The sequence below is a fragment of the Cetorhinus maximus genome, chromosome 10, assembly GCF_964194155.1.
Source record: "Cetorhinus maximus chromosome 10, sCetMax3.hap1.1, whole genome shotgun sequence".
Lineage (NCBI taxonomy): Eukaryota > Metazoa > Chordata > Chondrichthyes > Lamniformes > Cetorhinidae > Cetorhinus > Cetorhinus maximus.
The window spans coordinates 78,537,016-78,563,054 of record NC_135888.1 but is presented as its reverse complement, the minus strand read 5'-3'; the positions used below and the strand labels follow the sequence as shown (position 1 = coordinate 78,563,054).

Here is a 26,039-nt window from a genome sequence, read left to right as displayed (position 1 = left end):
AGGCTCCTTAGACAGCACCTTCCGAACCCATGACTGCTACCATCTAGAAGGACCAGGGCAGCAGACACATGGGTACACCACCACCTGGAAGTTCCCATCCAAGCCACTCACCGTCCTGACTTGGAAATATATCGCCGTTCCTTCACTGTCACTGGGTCAAAATCCTGGAACTCCCTCCCTAACAGCACTGTGGGTGTAGCTACACCACATGGACTGCAGCAGTTCAAGAAGGCAGCGCACTCCCACCTTCTCAAGGACAGCTAGGGATGGGCAATTAATGCTGGCCTAGCCAGCCACGCACGTATCCCATGAATGAATAAAAAATTCCAGGTGGAAAAAGAACATCAACTACGTGTGGTCATTAGGGATGTAAGGAAATTGCAATGGCTCTGCCTCTTTTGTCAGCCCTCTAATGGCATTTGCTGATCAGAGTAATTATGCATTTTAGGAAAGATTGGGGGGGAAATGGAATCTGTCACTAACTGCACATTCCAGTCCTCATCTGAATCTGTCAAAGACCATTGTTTGAACAGATTAGGATTTTGCTCTGCATCTATTTGGTATAATCAAATTTGGCACTGTTAGAAACTACAAAAATGGCTCATTTGACAATATTTGTGATCACAACAAAAAGAGATCTTTTGCTCCAAAAAACTTACATCAAAGTCCTACTTTACTCCAAAGATAGTAGAAGTGAGGTAAACTTTAATTATAATTCATTTTTTTTGAGTATGGTAGAACACACCATCACCTGCTGGCACATGGCAGGTTACAGTAAAGTGCACGACCATTTTGCCTTGCAGTCGTTTAAATGCAATGCTGGTCAATCAGCAGGAAGTTCAGTTATGAAGTTTCATGTGTTTTTAAAGCCCTTCAGCACTGAGGGTGGAGTCGAGTCTTGGTTTTATCATTTGTGCACCTTCTATTGCTAGGGTCACAATGCAAGTGTTTTCTAAACAGAAGTTACGAGTATGAAGCAACAGCATTGTATTGCATGGGAAAGGAGCAAGATTTGCTTTCAGTTTTTCAGTGAAGCATTTAAATGAACAGTTTGCAAAAATGCTTAGATGGCTTTGTCTTTCTGCCAGTTTATTTCGCTTTTGACTCGTGTCCAGGTTCCACTGACTACTTTTCTGGGGTACTGTTTCATAATTGTTGTTAGCCGTACGGTGCCTGATCCCCATTTTACATGTTATCAAGCTATTTGACTACAGTGCAACATGGCCAGACCCCCTGCTGTTCTCGCCCATTGTCTGAACATGTACATTTTTCCAGCAGGAGACACTGCATAGTGCTGAAGGCAAGAACCTGAGCTGAACCCACTCATTCACTCTCTCTTTGCCCCATCCAATTGACAGCAGTTCTGAAGAAGTGGATTTAAAAAAAATACTTTTCTGTTAACAGTTTGTCCAAGTAAAATAAAGGAAAGGAGCAGACCTCACTTAAAATGCTGCAACCCCACAACAAGTACAGAAAGAGTCCTGATACATAACCCATTCATAGCTGATTCTGTACACTCTGAAAGTTGAATTGAACCAGAGACTGAACATTGTGGCTTTAAACCTGGTGGCTCACCACTTTCTCAAGGGCAACTAGGATGAGCAATAAATGCCATCAATACACACACCTGGGCAATGAATATTTTTTTAAAAATTGTGATTAGAAGAGTATTTTTGGTCAAGGCCATAATATGTGCCAAGTATTCAGACTTTGTGGAGGATGCTCACTGCGTTTACCATTTACTGTGTAGTAGGAATGTTCACATTTTGTTTCTTCTGTCAGATAAGAGCAAGCCCTTTGCTCATTGCGTGATTATAGTTGGCACGCACTCTACTCTCTGCAGGGTAGTGGAAAGAGGCATGAGAAAATTGAGTCTGGGAAATTAATAATGGAAAATAAGGAGATGGCAGATGAATTGAGCAAGTATTTTGCATCGATTTTCACTATAGAGGATACAAGTAACATCCCAGAAATAGCTGTAAATCAGGAAATGGATGGTAGAGAGGAACTCAGGAAAATCACAATCACCAGAGATGTGGTAATGATCACATTGTTGGAGCTGCAGGCTGATAAATCCCAGGATCCTGATGGACTTCATCCTAGGGTCTTAAAGGAAGTGAGTTGGTGTATTGGTTTTAATTTTCCAAAATTCCCTGGATTTGGGGAAAGTTCCATTAGATTGGTCCTTTATTCAAAAATGGGGGCAGACAGAAAGCAGGAAATTACAGGCCAGTTAGCTTAACATCTGTCATAGGGAAAATGTTAAAAGCTATTATTAAAGATGTTATAGCAGGATACTTAGAAAAATTCAAGGCAATCAGGCAGATGGTTTTATGAAAGGGAAACCACGTTTAACCAATTTATCGGAGTTTTATAAAGGAATCACATGTGTTGTGGATAACGGGGAACCAGTGGATGTACTGTACTTAAATTTCCAGAGTGCATTTGATAAGAAGCCACATCAAAGATTATTGCGGAAGATAAAAAAGCTCATGGCATAGGGGGTAACATATTAGCATGGGTAGAAGATTGGCTAGCTAACGGAACAGAGGGTAGCCGTAAACATGTCTTTTTCTGGTTGGCAGGGTGTGATGAGTGGTGTGCCACAAGGACACAGGGACAGTGTGCTGGAGCCTCAACTTTTTACATTTTATATAAATGACATGGGTAAAGGGACTGGAGGTTTGGTTACTAAATTTGCTGACGACACAAAGACAGGGAGGAAAGTAAGTTGTGAATAGGACATAAGGAGGCTACAAAGTGACATAGGCTAAGTGAGTGTGCAAAGATCTGGCAAATGGAGTATAATGTGGGTAAATGTGAAATTGTCCATTTTGGCAGGAGGAATAAAAAAACATATTATCGCATTGGTGAGAGGTTGCAGAGCTCTGAGATTAAGTGGGATCTGGGTGTCCTACTGCACAAAAGGCTAGTATGCAGGTACAGCAAGTAATTAGGAAAGCTAAAAAAATGTTAACATCCATTGTGAGGGAGTTGATTACAAAAATAGGGAGATTATGCTTCAGTTATACAGGGCACTGGTGAGGCTGCATCTGGAGTACTGTGTACAGTATTGGTCTCCTTATTTAAGAGGATGTAAATGCATTAGAAGCAGTTAAGAGAAGGTTTACTAGACTAATACCAGGAATAGGTGGGTTGCCTTATGAGGAAAAGTTGGACAGGTTAGGCTTGTCTCCACTGGAGTTTAGAAGAGTAAGAGGCAACTTGATTAAAATCAATAAGATCCTGAGGGGTCTTGACGGGGTGGATATGGAGAGGATGTTTCCTCTTGTGGGAGAATCTAGAACTAGGAGTCATGGGTTTAAAAATAATTAAGGCAGAGATGAGGAGAAATTTTTTCTGAGGGTCGTGAATCTTTGGAACACATTTCCTGAAATGGCAATGGAAGCAGAGTCTTTGAATTTTTTTTGAAGGCAGAGCTAGATAGATCCTTGATAAGCAAGGGGGTGAAAGGTTATCAGGGGTAGGCAGGAATGTGAAGTGGAAGTTACAATCAGATCAGCCATGATTTTATTGAATGGTGGTGCATGCTCAAAGGGCCGAGTGGCCTACTCCTGCTCCTAGGTCGTATGTTCATAGTCTGCATTGTCTCCATAGCAATTGACCTCTAAATTTCTTGTCTCCTTTCTTCTAGTGTTGCCATCGAGCCTTTTCCCTGGAGTCCTGAGGGTCCATGGCTGCAGTCCAAACCTTGAGTGCATCCAGTGATCGCAGCAGCCATTGCAACAACCTGTACCCTTGCTCACCGGACAACAGCAAGTGCAACATGGGAAGTGTCGGTAGTTTAATGACTGAAAAACAAGACCTTCTAGGTGATGGTCTGAAGGGTAACAGAAATGGAAACGCTTACAACATCAGGCAGCCAGATGGGCTGTTTAAAAAGGGGTTGACCCAAAGAGAGTTACTGAACTACCTGAACAACACTAAAAAAGGATCGAAGGCGGAGAAAAGGATTGCATCTGGGAGTTCTTCCATGGAACGCTGCCGAAAAGATGGACAAAATGAGATTTATGGGAAAACATGTTATAAAGATGGGAAGGAGATTGATTTGACAAAGAATTCACTTCCTGTTGGAGGGAAATTTGAAAAGGTACTTTAAACACAGTACTGAATCTCTGACTTTTCACTATGAGCAGTGGATTTTTCTCTTTGAAAAGCTGGCCTTTACTCTTCATTTCTTCTTAAGGGCAATTAGGGATGGGCAACAAATGCTGGCCTTGCCAGTGATGCCCACATCCCACAAAAGAATTATCCCATTTGTAGTTTTATCAACTTTTCATTTTACTTTTCCTATATAACTGGCTTTATTTTCATCTCTTTCTGAATTTTTATTTTTTCTCTTGCTCTATTCTATTTTTTTGATTCCTGTTTTTAGACATGGTGTCTTACAAAGGGCTGCAGAAGGATCTAAATCCATACTTCTCTTTCCCACTCCCCTGCCTCTCCCAAATGTTTCATTTGCAAATAAGGTCAACTTGTTATTTGCAAGCTGCATCACAATTCACAATTTGGTTGTTGCCTGTGCTAAGAGCAGGCGTGCTTACTCCTACTTCCCTGCTTTTTGTCCACAATCCTGTAAGTTCCTCATCTTCCAGTTCCTGTCCAACTCCCTTTTAAAATTATCCGTGAAATTGGCTTCCACCACCTTTTCCAAATAGAGCTTTCCGGATCCCAACATCTTCAAGTGAAAAATATTTCCTCATCTTCCCTCAAGATCTTTTTCCAATGATTTTGAATCTATGACCTCTAGTTATTGACCCAGCCACCAGAGGGAATATTTTTTCCTTATTCACTCTATCAAAACCTCTCACCTTGAAAATCTCTGTTTGGCCCCCTGTTAATCTTGTCTGTTCCAAGGAAAATGGTCCTAACCTTTCCAACCTTTCCTTATAACTGAAGTCCCTCATCCCTGATAACATTCTGGTAAACCTCCCCTATACTCTTTTCTTGTTCTTTACATCTTTCCTGAAATATGGTGCCCAGAATTGTCCTCACTACTCCAACTGAGGCCAAACCAGTTATTTATAAAGTTCTAGCTTGATCCCTTTACTTTTATTCCTCTATTTACAAACCCAAGTCATGTTTTATATGTTTTTTTAACTGCCTTATCAATTTGTCCTGCCACCTTTTAAGGATTTGTGTATATGAATACCAAGTTCTTACTTTTCAAAATCCCGCCATATGTACCATGCTGTCTTTCCATATTAGTTCTCCCAAAGTGCATCACTTCACACTTTCCGCATTGAACTCCATCTGCTATGCTTCAGCCTATTTCACCATTTTGTCTCTGCCATCCTGAAGCCTATAACTATCCTCATTGCTATCTACTATTATGACAACTTTCATATCCTCTTCAAACTTTATTATGCTACTTCTTGCATCCAATCTAAGTGGTTTATAAAAATTGGAAATAGGTAATGGACCCGAGGTCAGAATTTTGCGGCCCTGTTGCGGCAGGGACGGGACCATAAAATGTGGCGAGCCGTTCAAACCTCCATTGACTTCGGTGGGACCGTAAGGTCCCGCCGATGGGAGGGGCCATAAAATTACACCCCAAATATGACCCTTGGGAAACACCATAGCAAACCACCTACAAGTCTGAAAAGCATCCATCAAGCACTGCACTTTGCTCCCTGTCGCTGAGCCAATTTTGGATCCATGCCACTGCTTTTCTCTTAATTCCATGAACCGCCATTGTCTTTTAAGCCTCCTGCATATCACTCTGTTGAATGCCTTCCAAAAGGCCATCTATACAACATTTGCTGTATCTTGATCAACCATCTCTCTTATCCCATCGAAAAATTTGATCAGTTAGTCAGACCTGTTTTATCCTTTAACAAATCCATGCTGCCTGTCTTGATTAACCCATGCTTTTTTCCAAAATGAGAGCTTATTTTGTCCCTGATAATGATTTCTGATAACTCCCCCAACACTGGTATTTGGCTGACTGGCCCCTAGTTTCCTGGTTTATCCATCATCCATTTATGGAATTGTGAGATGATATTAGCAACCCTCCAGTCCTCTGGCATTACTCCTGTATCCAATGAAGATTAAAAGATTGTGACCAATGCCTCTTTTATTTACATCTTTGCTTCTTTCGGCAAACTAGGATGCGTACCATCTGGACCAGGTGATTTACCAACTTTCAGTAGTCTTTTAAATATGCCCTGTCTATCAATTTGTTATCTTGTCCATAACATCCTCTCCTCTTTTGGCATAACCGTCACATCATCTGCTTCCTTTGTGAAGAAAGATGCCAAGTATGCATTTAATACTTTTTGCCATGTCTTCTGCCACGATATGACGATTTCTCTTTTGGATCATTGTTAGGCCCAATCTTTTCCCTAGCTAGCCGCACACGCTTTATAAAATGTTTTAGGGTTCAATTTAATGTTGCCTGCTAATCTTTTCTCATAACCTCTCTTTGTCTCCCTTATTAACCTTTTCAAGTTTCCTCCAAAACCTTTTGCAATCTTCCTTGTTATTAACTAAATCTTGCACCTGACATTTGACATAAGCCTCCTTTTTTCTGTTAATTTTTATTTTCTTTGCCATCCAGGGTGGATTAATTTTGGATGCTCTACCTTTTCCCCTCAAAGGAGGAATGCCTAGTCTGTACCTGAACTATGATGTTTCCAATTTCCACATTTTATGCCCTAAAATTGATTGCCAATCCAACTCTGATTCATTGACAGCACAGCTACCATTTTATGGTCAAGTGCTTTTAAGTTGGGCAGCAGGGAGGGTGCGTGAAATGGATAATATCTCAAAGTAGAGCTGGTTCGATCCATCAAGAATAGCTAAAAATACTGGTGAATATGTTGAATGACCAAGTGCGAGGAGAATGGCTTTGGAATTTGATGAGATACTACGATACATCAAAATTTTGCAAACTCTGCCCGAACTGTTCAACATATTTGCCTATTCTAACATCTAAAGGAGTGAAATTTCCATTTTTTTTAGGACTGTAAAATGTTAGACTATTGCAGAAATAAAGAACATAATTTAAAAATCCCAGACATTATAATGTTTAGTAAGAGCTTGAAATTTTAATTACATCAAGAGAAAAGCAAGTGACAGTTAAAAATTACTATTTTTAAACCCTCTGTTTTCATTGGGATTCAGGTAAGGTAGAGGATTTCATTTACATGGAGACACAAGTATTATGTGTAATAAAAATGCAAATAATAGCAGCTAAATACTACTTCAGAAAGACAGACCTTTTACAGGTGGCAGACACAATATGCTACTAAGACAGCATCATCTCCTGGCCATGAAGTTTAATGAGGCCAGAAGGGATGTGCTATAATGTCGAATTGATATTAATAGAACTGATTCTACATGAGGTAGTCTTGTAATTCCCTTAGCTACTAGTCCATGAACCTAACGTGCAATGTTCAGAAGTGTCTGGCTGAGACTGTCTCTATAATCCACTCTGCTGCTTTGAAAAATTTAGTGAGACTACCTGAGCATTCACAGCCAGAAGAAACATTACTAAGCCAGCTCTACTGCTTCTTGAGGTGCGGGGAAATGCCTTCACATGCAGTAACACACTCTCTTGTTTACCTCAAGGTGTTGCTGTATCATTACTCTGGCAATCTCAGTTGGACCATGAGAATAGTAGGTTTGAGAAATGGAAGTGTCACTTGAGTGTGATTGCTAGCGTTCTTCTGAGGATGGGTGACCTGATAATAAGCTTATGTATAAAGCTGGTGACTATAATTGTGTAACATTTAATTGAAACGCTCGTCAATTACAGTGTCCGGCTGGAATTTTCCTACAAAAAAAAATGTGTGCAGACCTCAAAACATGGTGCGGATTTAGAATTGGTACCAGTCAGTGTTTCAACCTCGTTTTATTTTCTCCCTGCATGTCCAACGTTCAAACAAACTACTTCCTGCTAATTATTGTTTTTTTTGAGAACATATCTTTTTTTTTTAATTCCTCTTTGGTAAGGCAAGTAAAGACCCAGAAGTTGGGTTTAATGGGACGGCACCAAAGTACCCTAACCATTAAGACCTGCATTAGACCCAGTCCAGACAGAGCTGGTGGAAGTATCACTCACATGTTGTACGAGTTAAAATCAAATGAATCTGCACTTGTAGAGAATGCCCAAAATTGGGAGCATTAATAGAGACTTTGGCCGTGATGACCTGTATTGGGAATGTCACGCAGCAGGGAGTTTTACCATCCACCTGACAGTTTTTTCATTTGACACTGCAAAAATTCAGAAGGAAATAACTCCTTCCAGCTGACCAGCTCACAATGATGAGCATGAGGGCAGAATGTTTTGAGGCAGGTTTTCACCATCAAGCCAGAAAGCTAGAGTTGGGAAATTCCCCGACTCGGCAGACACATGTCCTTAAAAGAGCCCCCTGCCCCCACCTCTCCCCCCTCAATATTTTCGTGCTAGGGAGGCGGGGACGGGATGGAGTTGGGGCCGCCGCCTTCAGAGGCGACTGCTGAGGCGGGCTGGTTAGAAGGCCTGCCGTGGTTCTCTGGGTTTTCTGTCCCAGTTGTTTTAAAGGCTGTTAGGCCCTCCAGTTCTCACCCCTACTCCCATGCCCCCTCTGTGCCCCTTCCATGGACCCCCTGCATCCCCCATGCCAACTCGCCCATTATGCACTATGTATAGAACCAAACAGCCATATAAGAACAATGGCAAGTCTTGAAACACCCAAAAAAAAAACCACCCATTCATAAATCTGCTTTGAAAAAAACTACCACTCTTGCAAGCCTAAAAGGTTGCTACCTTTAGCCTTATGCTGCACTGATGGAGAATGGGGGTGGGAATCCCAGAATAGGGTCCAGCCTGATATTTTTAAAGGCCTTTGGAGTCAGCCCAACTCTGCGAAAATCTGGCCATTTGTTTCCCTAGCCAATTTTACACACAGATCCAATGAATTGCAGAATAGCAAACCTTTCAATATATTTGCTTTTGACTTCATTCCTGTCCACCTTGTCTTTCCTTCACAGGCTCGGTTCCGATCCTCTGCCTTCAAGCCTGTGGTGCCAAAGAACTTCAGTTCAATGCAGAACCTGTATCCGCAACAGACCAAAGATCTGTCTGACAGCACAGCCAGCCTCAATATCTTCAGCAAGATTGACCATTCATCACTGAGGAATGGAAATGAAAAGCAGGATTACTTCAGGACTGTCAGTCAAGAGGAAGACATGTCTGACTCTGGGCGGAACTCTATGACTAGTCTCCCTCCATGTGGAACAGGCCTGAAGCATCACGTAGGGCAGATAAGTGCTTCAATGGGTCAAATCAACCACATTGGGTCAAATTACCTTGATGGAGGAACCAAGGAGGTGGCAAACTCTGACAGCGGGCGTTTTTCCTGTAAGAGTATGGCAGTCCTCAACCGGTTGAACCCTCAGGGCAATATGTCCCCCTCCTGTGAGCTTTCAAGGTCGATGGAAGATGTCGTCAGGGAACTGGAGGACCGGCTTCACGAGAAGGAAGTGGAGCTCAAACATGTGAGGAGGAACTTGGATGAAAGTGAGGATGCCATTGCTCAGGTGTTTGAGGATAAACAAAGGCTGTGGGAGAAGGAGATGGGCGAGCTCAAGCGTATCTACGCCAGCAAGCTGCGTCAGGTAACCCAGCAAGCCCAGCGCTCCCAGCGGACTCTGCAGCTGCAGGTCTTCAAGGTCCAGCAGGAGAAGAGGAGGCTGCAGGAGGATTTTGACAAGTTACTGCAGGAATGTGAGCAACTCAAAGGCCGATGTACATCTTACAGGCAGGAGCAAGACGACTTAACCCCAAGGCTAGAGGAGACCAAATGGGAGGTAGGATTATTTACAGATATGCATTGCCATTTATTATCTAGCACATTTTTTAGAAAGTTAACAACAGGGAAACCCAAATAAGTGAGCCATATCTTCCTCTTTACTGATTTTGGTTTCTGTATAAAGTGGAAATCACTGTTTTTATCACCCAATTTACCATTCCATTAGCAATAGGAGGAATCTATAGCTCTACATATTGCTAGTATTATTTTTAATCCTACAGTGTAAAAAGCTTCACTTTTAATTTAATAGTCTATCCACAGGAATATGACGAAAGAGCTGGGGAGTGGGACTAATTAGATTTCTCTTTGAAAGAGCTGACACAGACTCCATGGGCCGACTGGCCCCCTTCCCTGCTGTAATATTCTGTGATTCACTTTTTTGTAAAATTACAGGCAAGCACCATATCAGGTGCTTGGAGGTTACACATCACTGATCACCAGGGCTAGGGGACATATGCTGGTCAATCTTGTGGGGTTTTTTCTCCTTCCTCCTCCCACCACCACCACCCCTGCCACCCCCACCACCCTCCTCCATTTCCTCTGCCATTCTATCCTACTGCCCTGAAAACAGTGACTCTTGCAATGGTTCTGAAGCCCTCATCTACCTCAACCAAGTGATCATCCAACACATCTAAGCTTGGACTGTGCATGTCCAGAAAAATGTGTAGTGCAACACAGCAAACTTGTGTTACACTTTCCAGAGGTCTCACTGTATTTCATTCAAGCTTTTGACTCCTGGCTGATTTTGTTGTTTTGCTCTGTTCTGCCCATCCTGCTAGGATCAAACTTGGGATATTTCTGCTCTCTGTAAAGCTCAGGCTCAGTACCACACCAGTGAGTATGAGCTTTGGAGTTTGGCTCTGTTAATTCTTCTGCATCTTATTTCATGAAACTTTGGCAACCCAATTTCATAAATCATCAGGAAAACAGATGTTTCGATCCTCTGCTATGTTTGCAATTTCAATGTCTGTTTTGCCATTACAAGGTGACATTTTCCTTCCCACTGATATTCACCACTGGCAGTGACCATTTTTACCTCATGGTTGAGTGAGTGAGATGCTTTTTAAAATATCAGAGGTGAAGGATCTAACTTGGAGCAGTGAAATCTTCCAGAAATGTGTAGTCAGGGCTGCCTGTCATTTCCTCTTGGATTGAAGGTAGAAGAGTTAAACAAAGGAACAGCAAAGCATATTCTAATGTTTGAATCTCCAGCGAAAGAAGGAAAACAGTCCTGAAGTTTCTGGTTGATCAGTTGTACCAGCTGCAATTTGAGGTGAATTCAAGATCTCTCTTCTGCCTGGTTTAAGGAAGGGACTTTGAGCAATTAAGGTGGCCTTCAATGAAAATACATACTTTGCATAAGCCAGCTCTTGGCTCTCTGAGCTTAGATATTTAGCTAGTTTTCAGTTCCAGGTGGCCAGAACAACCAACTTACTTGATATTTGTCTCGTTGCAGGTCTGTCAAAAGGCTGGTGAGATTGCCATGTTGAAACAGCAGCTGCGAGACTCACAAGCAGAGGTGGCGGAGAAATTAAGTGAACTGTTCAGCCTCAAAACGCTCATCCGCGAGCTCCGGGTGGAGCTTTGTACCAAAGATGAACAGCTGTTGCTATTAAAAAACTCTTTGCAGGTACAATGCATCCAACTGCCTAAGGGCACAAATGCCCTGCAGCAACCAGAGGACGCCATCTTACTCCAAGAAGCCTCTCTGAGGAGAGATGGAGCACCAGAAGAACTGAAGGCCTTCTTGAGCGGGGAGACTGATGATCTGAAGGCTAGAGGCCTTCAGGAGGACAGTGCCCAATCTCTTGCCCTCCAGGTTGAGAGGCTCAAAGCAGAACTGTTGTTGGAACGAAGACAGTGCGAGGCCCAGGCAGCCAGCTTTGAAATTGAGAGGAGTACCTGGCAGGATGAAAAGGAAAAGGTTATTCAGTATCAGAAACGACTGCAGTCCAGCTACTTGGAGATGTACCAAAGAAACCAGGCCCTGGAGCAAGAAGTTCAGGAGATTGCAGCCAAAATGGAACTAACGGACACTGATGTCAAGCAGAACCTACCATGGATAGAAAGAATTGAATCCTCTGAAATCTGACAACTGCCAAGCAGTGAAACTGTATCATTCAGTGCTTGTAGATTCAGAACATTCATTTAAAAAATATATAGTATAGTATTGGATTTCTCATGGTGACCAACTACATTTTACATAGGGTGATGGTTGTAGCATTTGGGTGATATGGCTAACTTGGACATAAAAATAGTGGGAATGTAGTAATGGGAAGTTTGGGGAGGGGGGGGGGGTGGGGGGGGGGTGCAACAATAGAAAGAGAGCAAAGGAACCTGGAATTCTTGGTTCCTTTTGATTTCCAAACGTCATCTGGCTGGATAGATGACTGGATTTTTCTGAAGTTTAGAGAATGCTGCACACAACTTGTGTACACTCAAGTGATTGCAAACATGGCTTAGACAAGCCAATTTTATGCTTAAACCCAGAACATTTCAGAATGTGAATTGATCCAAGACCACTATTTTTATATATATATTTATATATAAAAATTATATAGTTACCATCACTGCAGAGTGATAAATTAGTGCAATTTCTCACATCAGTAATTTGAGTCAGAATTTAGTTTAAATTTATTTTTCTGCAGATTAAAAGCTGCAGTAAGATTAGCATATTTGGTAAGTAGCGATGCAGACTTTTGTTTTCTACTATAACAATTTTTAAACACTCCATGTAGGGCGGTGAAAAGTATGCAAAATCTTGTCAGTGTTTAAATTTATAAGACTTCTCCCCTTTTTTCTGAGGTGGAATTCCATTGGCTGTATTTTATTTAGGTTTTGTTTTGAAGGAGCTTTTATTTTCTTGCAAACCATAAAAATATATTTCTTTTTTTTTCGCACTTTCCTCCTTCATTCGGTTTTGACAGAATAGACACTGAACCTGCTCGGGATCTAGTTCTGTAACCAGCAGTAAATCATGAGTAGACTGACATGCTTTTACTTTCTTTTCGCAACATTCTTATGAGAAATGTCTTGCCTTTGCCTGGTGCCTCTCTTAGCCAGTCCTTTCCCAGAGGGAAAGTTTCAGGAGGACTCCCAACACACTTAATCCTGCTGATACCAGCGACAATCTCTGGCCCTGCTTGCTAGTACTCACCAAAACTACATTTATTAATATCCACACGTGAAAGCCGTTCAGTTCAGTGATCGGTTCCTCAAAGCACAGCAAATGTTATCCAATCGGGGCCAGAATCCTTTCTGGCTCAGAAAAACTTGGGCACCTAAATAAAATCCCACAGCAGAAGATGCCAGCCTTCGCCTGTACTTTTCCCAGTGACTACAACTATGGAGAGGGTGTTCACCCAAGGAGGTGCCATTCTCTAAGCTGGCATGTTGGGATGCCAGCGGGTAGGTTAAATTCATAAAGTTGTTTTCAACTCCCAAAAGATTTCAAATTGGAGTGAGAGGAACAACCTGTGTTCAACTTGCATTTATGTCAAGCCTCATTGTGGGTCTCGAAGCATCCCAGAGCACTTCACATAGGATGAATTAGTTCAAAATTGTTGAGTAGCCATTTGCTCACAACAAGGTTCCATAAACAACAATTAATCTGTTTGAAGTTTTTGAAGTTGATTGAGTGAGGAATGTTGACCAAAGTACCTGGAAAACTCAATGTTCTTTTTTGAAAATTTTACTAGATCTTTAATACCCTTATAGACATATGAATAGGCAAATGTAGCCTTGTTTTAACATCTCATCCAGAGGGTGGAACTTCTAACAGTGCACATTCTCACAGTTTGGCACTGAAATATCATCTTAGATTGTGTGTCCATGACCTGAAAGCGGACTTGAATACTAACCCTCCAAGTGATTTTAACTGAGCCAAGCTGACAACAGACATCAACAGTAAAATTTGAAGACCAGCGAATAAAATGTCTATGCTAACAAACTAAGATTTCCAGATAGTTTGCTTCAGTGACCTTCAGCAGAATAAATGTTCTGCCTCCTGGGTTCCACAGTGTTCTTTTTTGTAGGATCTGGACTCTCCCATATGGGAAATCAGAAACTCCTTGCTAGCTAAACAAAGGTTCCCTGCTGTAGATTGATCAGCTATGCCAGGTTCCATGCTCAGTGCGGGGGCTTGTGAGGCTACTGCATGTCAGAATAAACTGAAATTTTCCTCCCCCTCACCTCAGTGCTCTTTACAAGTTCACACCCTGTGCTGTTAAATTGCACTCATCAGTTACCATCCTGAGCAAGGCAGCAAAGTAATTTCCTGTTGCCAGTAAAATCTTGTGTCTTTCTCTCAATCTTTGCTTTCCCAGTCTGCTTTTTTATCCACTATCTCTATTGTGGCTCTTTGCAGTGTTATCTTCTCTTTTTTTTATAATCCCAAACTGATTAAATTTAGGGGACTTGGAAATTGAATTTAGGCAACTTGCAAATCTCCACTCACTTGCATAATTTGCAAAGAAAGATCTGGTCCTGGTTCTTGCCGGTGACGTTCACCTCTATAAAGTGTGGAGACTCGGATGCTGTGCTGTGGTGTACAGAGAACTCCGTCCCTCTCTCCCATCCCCCTCAAAAAAAGAATTCCTTGTATGATTTTGATAAGAACGACTTAGAATAAAACGATTTAACCTGCTGCATTTTCACAATGTTTGCTATCCTATAAATCATGTTTATACTGACAATCGTTTCACATGATTTGTATGTAACTGTCTTGTTTCAATTCTTCCCCCCCCTCTCCTTTCAATAATTTGCATTCAGAAAGTCAGTACCTTCTGTGTATTATGTGGTTCTAAATAACCGGTGTCTTCAAAATATTGGAGTACTGGAGACTGCGTGGCATCAGGTCATTTGATGCATTGTGTTTTAATGATGGGATAAGGGTTCTGGGACCATTAGGGGTCCTAATTGAAATGAAATCTAATTTAATGGTGCAGGTCTACAGCAGCAAAGTAAAACTGCCCAGAATTCAAAGTTTGTCAGTCAGAGTTACAGATTCATACTGGTGTAGTTAAAGAGACACCTCTGAGGGTCAGGCTAAAATTGAATGTTCGGCTGGAGCAGAGGAAGCTTTATTTTGCATCTCACCCATGCTTTTTTTTATATTAGCACTAAGATTCCTTGCTTTGAGCCTGAGTATCATCAGAAAAAAATGTAAATTTAAAATATTGGAGCTGAGTGTTCCCTTTTAGATTCATTCTTGGCTTGTGTGTCCATTTACCATAATCCCAGAAACACCTTCTGACCCTAGAAGTTTTCCGTTCTGCCCATTTCTATATGCTACATCAGTTATTTGACAGGATTACAGTTATTTGACATAGAATTACAGCCGGAAACAGGCCATTCAGCCCTGGTCTGGTTATGCTTCACTAAATTGTCCTCCCAGGCTGCACATATCCTTCTGTTTTTATTACATTTACCTTAAAATACAATTACTTTGTAGTGTTGAGTGCCACTTGAGGTACTGGTGTGATTAAACATAATGATAAAAACCCTACCCTGTTTACTAGTTAGACCAGGGGAGAGAGGAGAAGAATGGGTGCCTGAACTCAATGAAGCTGTCTTCTGATTCCATGTTCAAACCCCCTAGAGCATTGCAGCAGTTTAGATGGTTAGTGCAATGTTAGGTTTTGCTAAATTCATAGTTATTTTGTTTCCCATGATGATGGTTTCAAAGATTTGGTTACTTGGCCCTGTAGATGGGAGTTCAGTGCTTCTTTTATTTTGGAAACTGTCTCAGACTGTACACAAGTTGATGTGCTTGAGAGAATTGTTTTAGAATGAACTGATTTCTAGCATGCTAATTTGACCTGAATTTTCACGCAGCTTGCTTTCCTGTCAATCGTGTTTGTACTGGTGGCTGCTGGCCTTGATCAATCTGTTCAGCACACAGTTATGTAAATGTTGCATTTATTTATGAAGGGCTGTGAACATTCATCCAATTCCCATTTGATACCAGCAGTGCTGGAAGTTCATACAATTATACAGCACAGAAGAAGGCCATTTGGTCCATTATGCCTGTGACAGCTCTTTGAAAGAGCTAATTAGTCTCACACGCCTATGGATGTTTCCTCTCTAAGCATGTATCAAATTCTCTTGAAAGTTACTGATGAAGCTGATTCCACTGCCCTTTCAGGCAGCGCACTCCAAATCATATCTAGCCATGTTTTTAAATAACCATCTCCCCCTGGGTCTTTTGATGATTGTCTTATAAGTTGTGTTTTTAAATTGGTTCTCTAGATGTGGGTGACACTGGCACAGCTGTATAAGTTCTCCATTTCTACATGCCCTAAGAAGGCAGCTGTGGGCTGCTTCCTTCAACTGTTAAAGTTATTTTTTGTAGAGTATGGGTGGCTGTGTGGTTCTAATCTAATATTGGGCAGAACACACCAGTAGACTGACCCTGCTCCTCTTCCAATAGTTCTGTATGATCTTTTATATTCACCTGAATGGGAAAATAGAGCCTTAATTTAAAATCCCATCTGAAACGGTACCTTTGCTAATGGGGCAGTCCAGTAGTACTGTCAACCTAGACTATATGACCATGTCCTGGACTGCGTCTTGAGCCCACAATCTTCTGATTTAAGAGAATGCTCCTGCTAAATTTAAATTGATCCTCCGCCTTCTTAGCTGCTGGATTAGCAAGGTCGAGGCATGGATTTGGAAGTGCAATGCACTCCTTGAAGTCAACGTCATTAAGGTCTATGTTGGGGCAGATTTGCTGGTGAAGATATTCTCCTTTTAAGAGAGAAGAATGTTTTACTTTCTTGGAATCACTCAATGTCCTGCTTTTCAATTTTTCAAGCCTTTTGTCTCTTCTGTTGATGAGCTCCTTTTTTAGGTAATGGAGTTTGGGTAAGTGGTGTAAGACCTAAATAAGTCCAGATATTAGCAATTATAACAATCCCATCTGGATTCATAAGCTACACAGAACCTCTGGATGTGTGTACGTTTGCTTTTTCTTCTGCCAGTAACTACATACTGTCAGATTTGAATTTCAAGTACAATCTTCCCTTGGGAAAGTAGATCACTGTATTGAACCAGATTCTGGACCCCTTCCACAGTCAGAGAAACTGGGCAGCGCCAGCTCGGAGCTGCTTTTCTTAGAGTTGGAGAGACTGTGGTTCTGATCTAAAATCTCTTACCCTCTTTGTTCCCCTTCCCCTGCCCCCAGATTGGCTGTCTCACTGCATGGTGTGTAATCGATCTACATGTGGGTTCAAAAAGGAATAATGACCAGACCACCCAAAGATGGATGAGTCAGGAGCCATGTCTATGTGATCTCATTGGATTGGTATTTGTGCACCAGCTCCATCTAGTGAGGAAGATGTGTACCACATTGTCTCATCGTCTTTCCCCATCCACCCACCCACCATTTCCATCACTCGGTGACTGTACCTGTTCTGCTGTTGCTGTCAGCAACTGCAGCAATCTTGATTAATTTTAGAATTCCTCCTTTTTTTAATCAACGTTTGTTGTGGAAAATTAAATTAGATATATGGAAAATGATAATCCAATACCTTAACACTGTTTGCTTAGTGGCTATGACCATATGTATTAAACTTGCTGTTTACTGATCATCTATGACTAGACCTCCATTAACCTAACAGATCTAAATAAAAAAAAAATTCAAATAAAGATTGACTTACAGTAATGGACTCTTTGTTTGGGATGATTAATATATGTTAATGATGTAGATGTGTGCTGATGCACTCGGGGAGCTCCATCATATCTTTTGCACAATGTAGTGAAGTTATATTTGGAAGGGTGTTTGAAAAGCAGCCTGTGTTAGAATCCTGCAAAGGGGAAACATAAGAACTAGGAGCAGGAGTAGGCAATTCAGCCCCTCGAGCCTGCCCCGCCATTCAATACGATCATGGCTGATCTCATTTCAGCCTCAACTCCAATTTCTCACCCTCTGCCCATAACCTTTCAACCCATTACTAATTAAAAATCTGTCTATATCCTCCTTTAAATGTTTTCAGCGTCACGACATCCACTACACTCTGAGGTAGTGAATTCCACAGATTCACGACCTTTTGAGAAAAGTAATTCCTCCTCATCTCTGATTTAAATCTACCACCCCTTAGCCTAAAACTATGGCCGCTCATTCTAGAATGCCCCACAAGGAGAAACATCTGCTCCACGTCTACTCTGTCTATCCCCTTTAGCATCTTATGTACCTCAATTAGATCTCCACTCATCTTTCTAAACTCTAGTGAGTATAGGCCTAAACTGCTCAATCTCTCCTCATAACACAAGCCCCGCATCTCTGGAATTAATCTAGTGAACCTCCTCTAAACCGCCTCCAGTGAAACTACATCCTTCCTTAATCAAGGGGACCAAAACTGTGCACAGTATTCCAGGTGCGGTCTCACCAATGCCTTCTACAATTGCAACAACACTTCCCTATTTTTATACTCTATTCCTTTAGCAATAAATGCCAAAATCATTTTCAACATCCTAGTCCATATACAGTAATTCTCCCTATGAGTTTATAGTCATAGAGTCATTACGCACAGAAGGAGGCCATTTGGCCCATCAAATCCATGCTGGTTCTTATCATTCTGAAAAATCTTTGAGAATAACACAAGTTTACAAAATCCATTCAAGGTGAAACGTAGTTAAAATGCTAATGAACCATATTTGTTTCAGCAAAGACTGTAAATGATGACTCCTTTCTCAGCAATATACATTCATTGCATTTAGAAAGAAAGATTGCATTTATATAGCTCCATGCATCTCAAAGCACCTTCCAGCCAATAAAGAACTTTTTTTTTGAAGTGTAGTCATTGTTGTAATATAGGAAACATGGCAGCCATTACGTGTAAAGAAATGTGATAATGGCCAGATAATCTGTTCTTTTGTGATGTTGATTTGAGGGATAAGTATTGCTCAAGAAACCAGGAATAGCTTGTCTGCTCTTCCAAATAATGCTATGGAATCTTTTCCATCCACCTTGGAGGGCAGATTGGGCATCTGTTTAACATCTCAACAAATGAACAGCATCTCCAGCACTGCGGCACTCATTACCGCAGCGGAGTGTCAACCTAGATTTCTGTACTTAAACCCTGGAGTGGGACTTGAATCTGGAACCTTGTGACTCAGAGGCAAGAGAAAGCTACCAACTGAGCCACAACTGACGCTTGATTGAAATCTGGCCCCTGGCTTCTCGCGAGTGGTAAGCAAGACCCCAAACATGTAACAACTGCATACAGCTCTAGATTTTCAAGTCTTCCCATAGCTACCTTCTCAACCTTACTATCACCCAGTAATTCTGTGTTGCACTTTTTTTCCATTATTCCAAAATGCTTTCTATAATGGGCGTAACTAAAACTGAGCACTGTTTTCTAAATTGGGTCTAATCACAGGTTCATCACTATCTCCGTACTTTTGTATTTAGTACCCCCATGAATAAATTTGCAAGTGCCCTTTTTTTTATGTCTTTGCCCTACTTCCCAGTTTAAGTTTCTTGATCAAGTAATCTGCCACTTTGAGGCATCAAAAGCAAGACTGCAGATTTCATGCAAACATAGGCAAGATCACAGAATGTGATCCCTTTTTCGACTAATGCTCTCCACCCAATCCCCAACACAAATAAAGATTCTCATAAACCCCCGTATCATTTTTTAAAAATTGAATTTGACTCGCTGGGATGGATTTTGGTGCCGATGTGCGGGTGGGAATGATTGTGACCCAGTGTGGAATTTCCCAATGCTGCCCACCATGCTAGTTCCCTGTTGCAGTCCCAACTCCTGGCCATTTTCCTGGAGGCCGGGTTGGGAATGGATCGGGTACCCATCTGCCAGCAGTGGGTAGCTTATTAAGTCAATTAAGAGGCCTATCGAGGCCAATGATTAGAGGCCAGCTGGAATTTTCCAGTCAGCCTGTGGGCCCCATGCAGCATGGGTAGAATGTCATACGTCTTGAGGCGGCCTCCCAGGCAGATGACCGGGAGGGGGCGCAGGGAAGGGGATGGTCTGCACTCCAGGATTAATTTGAGGCCCTCCACCCCCACACTGCAGCTGCCATACCAACCTGGTCACAGCTGCAGCCTCAAAGCCACCCCGTGGAGGGGTTCCCCCTTCACAATGGTGCAGGTATCTGTGGCTTTCTGTTTTGAAAAAGTGCTGTGAGGGTCCTCTTTCTCCCTAAGCTGCAACAGCAGACTGCAGCTCCTTCAGTACTGGAAGGCCTCCCATTGGCCCTCCAGATCTGAATTCCATGAATCTGCCCTTTGGCTATTAATTGGCCAATCCTACAAAAATTGTGTTGGCTGACTGTTGCTGACACAATGTGGGGTTGGGACCCGGATTTGATGCCAACATCGGGGTCCTGACTCTGGAGGGAAAATCCTGCCCATTTAATCACCATAAAGCAATGACCAAGAACAGCGTCAATTTGATTTAAAGCCTGGTATATTTTGCCAATAACATTTCCTTTTAAAAAGTCTTAATTTTGAAAAGGAGTTTCATGCTGCTTCTTGCATCCTGTTATTATAACCACAAACTTTGTATGTAGGTGGATGGAATTTAAAGACGTGTTACAGTTGATCCCAACTGCAACTATAGAATTACATACCAGGAGTTTTAAAAAACCTCTTTCTTGGAAACTCACATTGTTTGTGGTACTGGGATTGTGAATTTGCTCAAACATGGTGTTCTGTACCATTTGGGCCCTAAACTTGCTTATCAATGTGACGAGGACTTGGTCAGACTGAAATAATTCTCTCTCGTTCTTGCGTCTTTTGAATATTTCTTCCATTTTCCCCAAAACAATTTCATAGACTTCTCCAGCTCGTGTGGGAAAATAAGTTTTACATTGATTTCCTTCCCTCACTTCACATCAAAATTTGATTTGGTTACTTGGAGCTCCTAAGTTTATGGTAGGGATCCATGATCAAAGCCTGAAAATAGCTTGCTTGCCACCAGCTTTTGTGAAATGATATATGATGCAGGGAAATGAGAAGGGATATGAAAGCACATATCGATGTACAGTGTCTCTCCTAAACCTGGTTTGTGCCACATGTGAGCTGGTAATGCTTTACTGGTGTTTTTCCAAGGTTTCATTGCTGTAGTGCTGCCATTTCTCACCCTGATAAGCACATGTAATACATCAATTCAAAAAACTAATTATTCAATAGCAATCATACTATCATCTTTTTGTTGACCTTAATTTATTTCCATGGAAATGTCACTCGTGTTGCCACCTCCTTCACTTGGTTGAACAAGCTTCTACTTAAAGGTGAAGTAAGATTAATTGCACTCTTGAAAGATTAATGGCCCTGATCAAAGGCCCTCCTTTGAAGGCAATGAGTGTTGCAACTTAAATATAAACAGATGGGTAAGAATGTAAAGGGAGTATCCTCTTGAAATTATTTGAAGTTATTGAAGCTGGATCTTGGAGGTACCTGATGTTGACCTCCTTACAATGTCGTCTGGCACTCAAGTTACTGGGTGTATTAGGGAAAGTATGAATCACATAGTCAACCCTTCAGGAGATGGTGCAAATCAGTCTTCCTAACAACCAGCCCACAAAAATAACAGACCTGAACCTGAGGCTGAGATGTTGTTGTTATCTTTAGCCCCTGGGCCTCTAATTTTGGTGCAAAAATGAATGTTTGGTGGCCTGAACAGAACCACTCTGATTTATTGCCAGTGACTCTGCTGTGTACATCTATGGCCAAACAGTCTTGGAACTTTTCAGAACATTTTCCTTGAAACAATAAAAGGTAAAAGTGGAAAGCTATCCCATATGTTGCCATGGTAATAAAACCCTGGATGAAAAGAAACCACATAATTTAAGATGAGCATCTACAAATTCTAAAGTCTTTACTATCTGAAGCCAGAAAGCTATTTCATGGATGTAGTCTGTATGTCTAAGCAATAACTAATCTCAGTAAGAAATAACTTGTAGCACATTTAAGAAACCAAACCCAAACCCTTTAACTGGAAAGAGCATTCTTTTTTGTCAAAAGCCAGGTAACTACAAATATTCAGCATCTGAACCTCGCCCTTATGTGCAGAATCCTAGTTGATGTTCCAATTCCCGAAACTATCCAGTGACAAAAAAGCAGGAAATGCTGGAAAAAATCAGCAGGCCTGACAGCATCTGTTGGGAGAGAAACAGAGTTAATGTACTGAGTGGAATAAGACTTCTTCAGACCAAGAGCCATATTTGACTTGAAACGTTAACTCTGTTTCTCTCTCCACGATGCTGTCAGGCCTGCTGAGATTTTCTAGCACTTTGTTTTTATTTCAGATTTCCAGTCTCCACAGTATTTTGCTTTTATTTTATTACTACCTATTGTGATATCGCTTTAAGAGAGAATATGCTAATGAGTGAGTAACCAGGATGTTAACCATCTGACCAGCATACTTTGTTCAGAGTCGCTTTCAGTTTAGCTAGCAGCATGTGGTGTGAAGGAGTTGCAGCTTGTTGTTCCTGTTAGTAATAGTTGATGAATCTTTACAGTGAATCTGTTGAACAATCCTGTACTGTATCTTCAAATAAACCAAATCTACATTTACTTTACCAGTCCTGTGAAATTGGTAAATTTGTATCAAGCAAAAATAGAAATACAATACTGTCCAGTGACCACTGTTGAGAGTAGGAATGTGTAGTCATCGTTTTAGAACATAATTAGGCAGATTTGTGAGCTCCCGTGCAGTTAAATAGCCTGAAGGTTATCGTTGTTTAAATTTGTACCTGATGGTTGGGCTGTTGGATTAAAGTGCCAAAGGGCATTGATACCTGTGGAATCAGATCCAAAAAGAAGTCAAGATCCTGTGGGGAAGGGAGAAAACTTGGCAGATAAATGAAAGATTGAAAAAAACAATAATCATTGAAAGTTGGTATCATGCCATTCTGTTGGGTGTATCACTGAGGATGGTTTTGAAAGGGAAAAGTCCATGTTATTTTCAGGTGAAGGAATGTTGTGTGCACCTGCCTCTAATTCACAAATCCTACACGAACAGTAGGTTCTCACATGTCAGGGGCCCTTCTTGAGTTGTTAGTTTTTGGGAGCTATTGGCAGCTTTTGCTAGTCTTTGGGTTGCCAGCAATGGGTGGGGGACATTTCAACCAAACCTAATCCTGTCATCATCCACCATCCATCAACCAAACCTAATCCTGTCATCATCCACCATCCATCAACCAAACCTAATCCTGTCATCATCCACCATCCATCAACCAAACCTAATCCTGTCATCATCCACCATCCATCAACCAAACCTAATCCTGTCATCATCCACCATCCATCAACCAAACCTAATCCTGTCATCATCCACCATCCATCAACCAAACCTAATCCTGTCATCATCCACCATCCATCAACCAAACCTAATCCTGTCATCATCCACCATCCATCTACCAAACCTAATCCTGTCATCATCCACCATCCACGCAAGCAGAAGTTACTGGATAACCATCTAGAGTGAGAATCCAACTGGTTTTTTTCTTCTTCCTTTAGTTCAGGGCACGAAGCCCAATTGTGTTGTAGCGCATAGGATACAGTTCAGTAGGTCTGAAGAGGTCTTCGTAGTCATACGCAGGTTAACTGTAAGTCTTTATTGACTCTTTGAACTATTTACAAATGTACAGTAAAGGGTACAAGCGATGAGCTGTTTCTATGCTTGTGGGTACACAGCTCTGTCCAACACTAGACTGACCCTGGGTGCGGGTCATGTGTTCTCTTACATCACTGTGTGGGCGGCACTGTACTTAGTCCCACATTAACCCTATATGTGCCAGACTGTTATACTACAAATTGTAGTTCTAATTTTGACACTAATGCTTACCACTAGCTAGAGGTTGTGTGTATTAGGTGTAACATTAGTTAGACTTGGAGTACTTGGACGTGCAATGTATTGTACTGTAATGGTGGTTAAAAGTGTAGTGTGTCATACTGCAACACCAGAAGTGTATTGTGCATCGGCAGTAGCTCAGTTAGTAGCACCTTTGCCTCTGAGCCATAAGGTTGTGTGTTCAAGTCCCACTCTAGAACTCAAATACAAAAAATCAAGAGTACTGATGGAGTGCTGCATCCTCAGAGGTGCTGTTTTTAAGATGAGATATTAAACCAAGGTCTCTCTCAGCTAGATGTAAAAAATTCCATGATACTAAGAGCAGGGGAGTTATCCATGGTATCCCTTAACATCGCAAAAAAGCAAATGTTCTGGTCATTATCACATTCCTGTTTGTGAGATCTTGCTGTGTGCAAATGGCTGCCACGTTTCCTACATCACAGCAGGGGCTACAATTCAAATGTACTTCATTGGCTGTAAGGTACTTTGAGACATCCCATGGTCATGGTATGTTTTGCTTGCGCAAATTTTAATTAAATTATTAATGATGGTCTATCGATGGTCTAAAATTGAAACTAGGTTAGAACTGCACCAAGGACTTAAGGCAGGGAGAACAGAATTAAGCACATATTATTTTCAGAACGGTCTGTGAAAACCAGATTTGGTCCGTGGACTTGGGATGGTGGGTGCTACACAGGGAAGATGCTGGACAGTTTAATGCAGAAGGGCAGACCTGACCAATTAGGTATTGAATAAGAAACCATTTGGTGGTTGGAGTTGAAATAGAATCACACTCAAACACTTGCTTAAAATGCCACTTATCACCTGAAATAGGGGCCAATCGAATTAGACACATGGCTGGAAGAAGCAAGTGTCTTACGTATGAATGATTCATTGATGGCAATATGTCAATTTAAGTAAGGTAAAAATAAAGCAGATCTCGTAGATTTAGTGGGATATACACCTATAAATACTGGGCATACTAATGTTTGTACACACTCTTGTCAGAACATTTACTTGCAATGCTGTCTTCCTGTGAAGAAGATGAGTGCAGAATGGGAAATTGAGTTGCCACATTTAGTGGCTAATTGACTTTGGTCAAGTCCAATCCATGACTTGAATTCTGATGTTTTTGCTGCTGATGAAGATTTGTCGATGACAATCATCGATGCAAGTAGAGAATACTTTATTGTCTAGTTTACATCTAGAAATTCCCAGACTCTTCACTCTAAAAGGGTCCTGGGATAAAAGGTGATCTTCACAGCCTGGGTGGAACGGTTTCAGATGATTTTGAGTAGTAGTCAAGGGATGGCAGTGTGTGTCAATGAACACAAGACCATTGGACACAAACTCTGGATTAAAAATCCGCCATGCAGGAGGATAACAGTTGGACAAAACTAATATGCTATGAAATAGTGCCACCTAGTGGCCTTAGGGCCAGCATTGAAAGATGTAAACAAAAAGCTAAAAGTTACTGCGGATGCTGGAAATCCAAAACAAAAACAGAATTACCTGGAAAAACTCAGCAAGTCTGGCAGCATCGGCGGAGAAGAAATCAGTTAACGTTTCGAGCCTTCATGGCCCTTCGGCAGAACTGGAGCATAGTTAGAAGAAGGGAGAAATATAAATTGGTTTAAGGGGGGGGGGGGGGGGGGGGGGGCGGAAAGAGACACATTGAGGGTGTGGTGTGATGATTGTGGAGATGAGCAGATAATCAAAAGATGTCACAGACAAAAGGGTCAAAGAGGTGTTGAAGGTGGTGGTCTTTGTCTGAGAAAAGTGCTAATTAAGAATGGAAGAATGTCTTCCATTCTTAATTAGCACTTTTCTCAGACAAAGACCACCACCTTCAACACCTCTTTGACCCTTTTGTCTGTGACATCTTTTGATTATCTGCTCATCTCCACAATCATCACATCACACCCTCAATGTGTCTCTTCTCCACCCCCCACCCACCTTAAACCAATTTATATTTCTCCCTTCTTCTAACTATGCTCCAGTTCTGCCGAAGGGCCATGAAGGCTCGAAACGTTAACTGATTTCTTCTCCGCCGATGCTGCCAGACTTGCTGAGTTTTTCCATTGAAAGATGTAAACCTGTCATGTTAAACAAGAACTACTGTACAGTAAATTCATTACCGCCTATCCATTGCCATTCTTTCCCCTTGCTCTCCCAATACCAATACCCTCACCCAATACCACCCCGCCCTGCCAAGTCTCCTCTACCCCAATGCTTAAGATCCCTTGGCTCTTTAATGGGTATAATTTAATCTAATTTGCAGTGTAATAGAATATTATGAGAAGGAAAAGCAGCTATATTTTTTATTTTTACAAGCCCTGAGGTGGCAGTAAATCTAGCTGGCACATTTCCCACATACCCTCCCAGGAATTTGGAGAGTTTCTTTAAG

At 41.5% G+C, this 26,039-nt stretch overlaps 1 protein-coding gene across 3 annotated transcripts in view; it reads left to right on the top strand.

Annotated features, from left to right (window-relative positions):
* The window catches only part of n4bp3 (NEDD4 binding protein 3), a 110,774-nt gene extending 98,680 nt beyond the window's left edge, over positions 1-12,094 (top strand). For all 3 annotated transcript variants that reach the window (XM_078550655.1, XM_078550654.1, XM_078550652.1), the window contains 3 exons: positions 3,656-4,111; positions 8,998-9,816; positions 11,275-12,094. In XM_078550655.1, coding sequence (XP_078406781.1) covers positions 3,695-4,111; positions 8,998-9,816; positions 11,275-11,910 — 1,872 coding nt within the window. In that variant the 5' untranslated portion in view covers positions 3,656-3,694 and the 3' untranslated portion in view covers positions 11,911-12,094. The remainder of the gene's footprint in view (positions 1-3,655; positions 4,112-8,997; positions 9,817-11,274) is intronic.
* Positions 12,095-26,039: the final 13,945 nt, after the last annotated feature.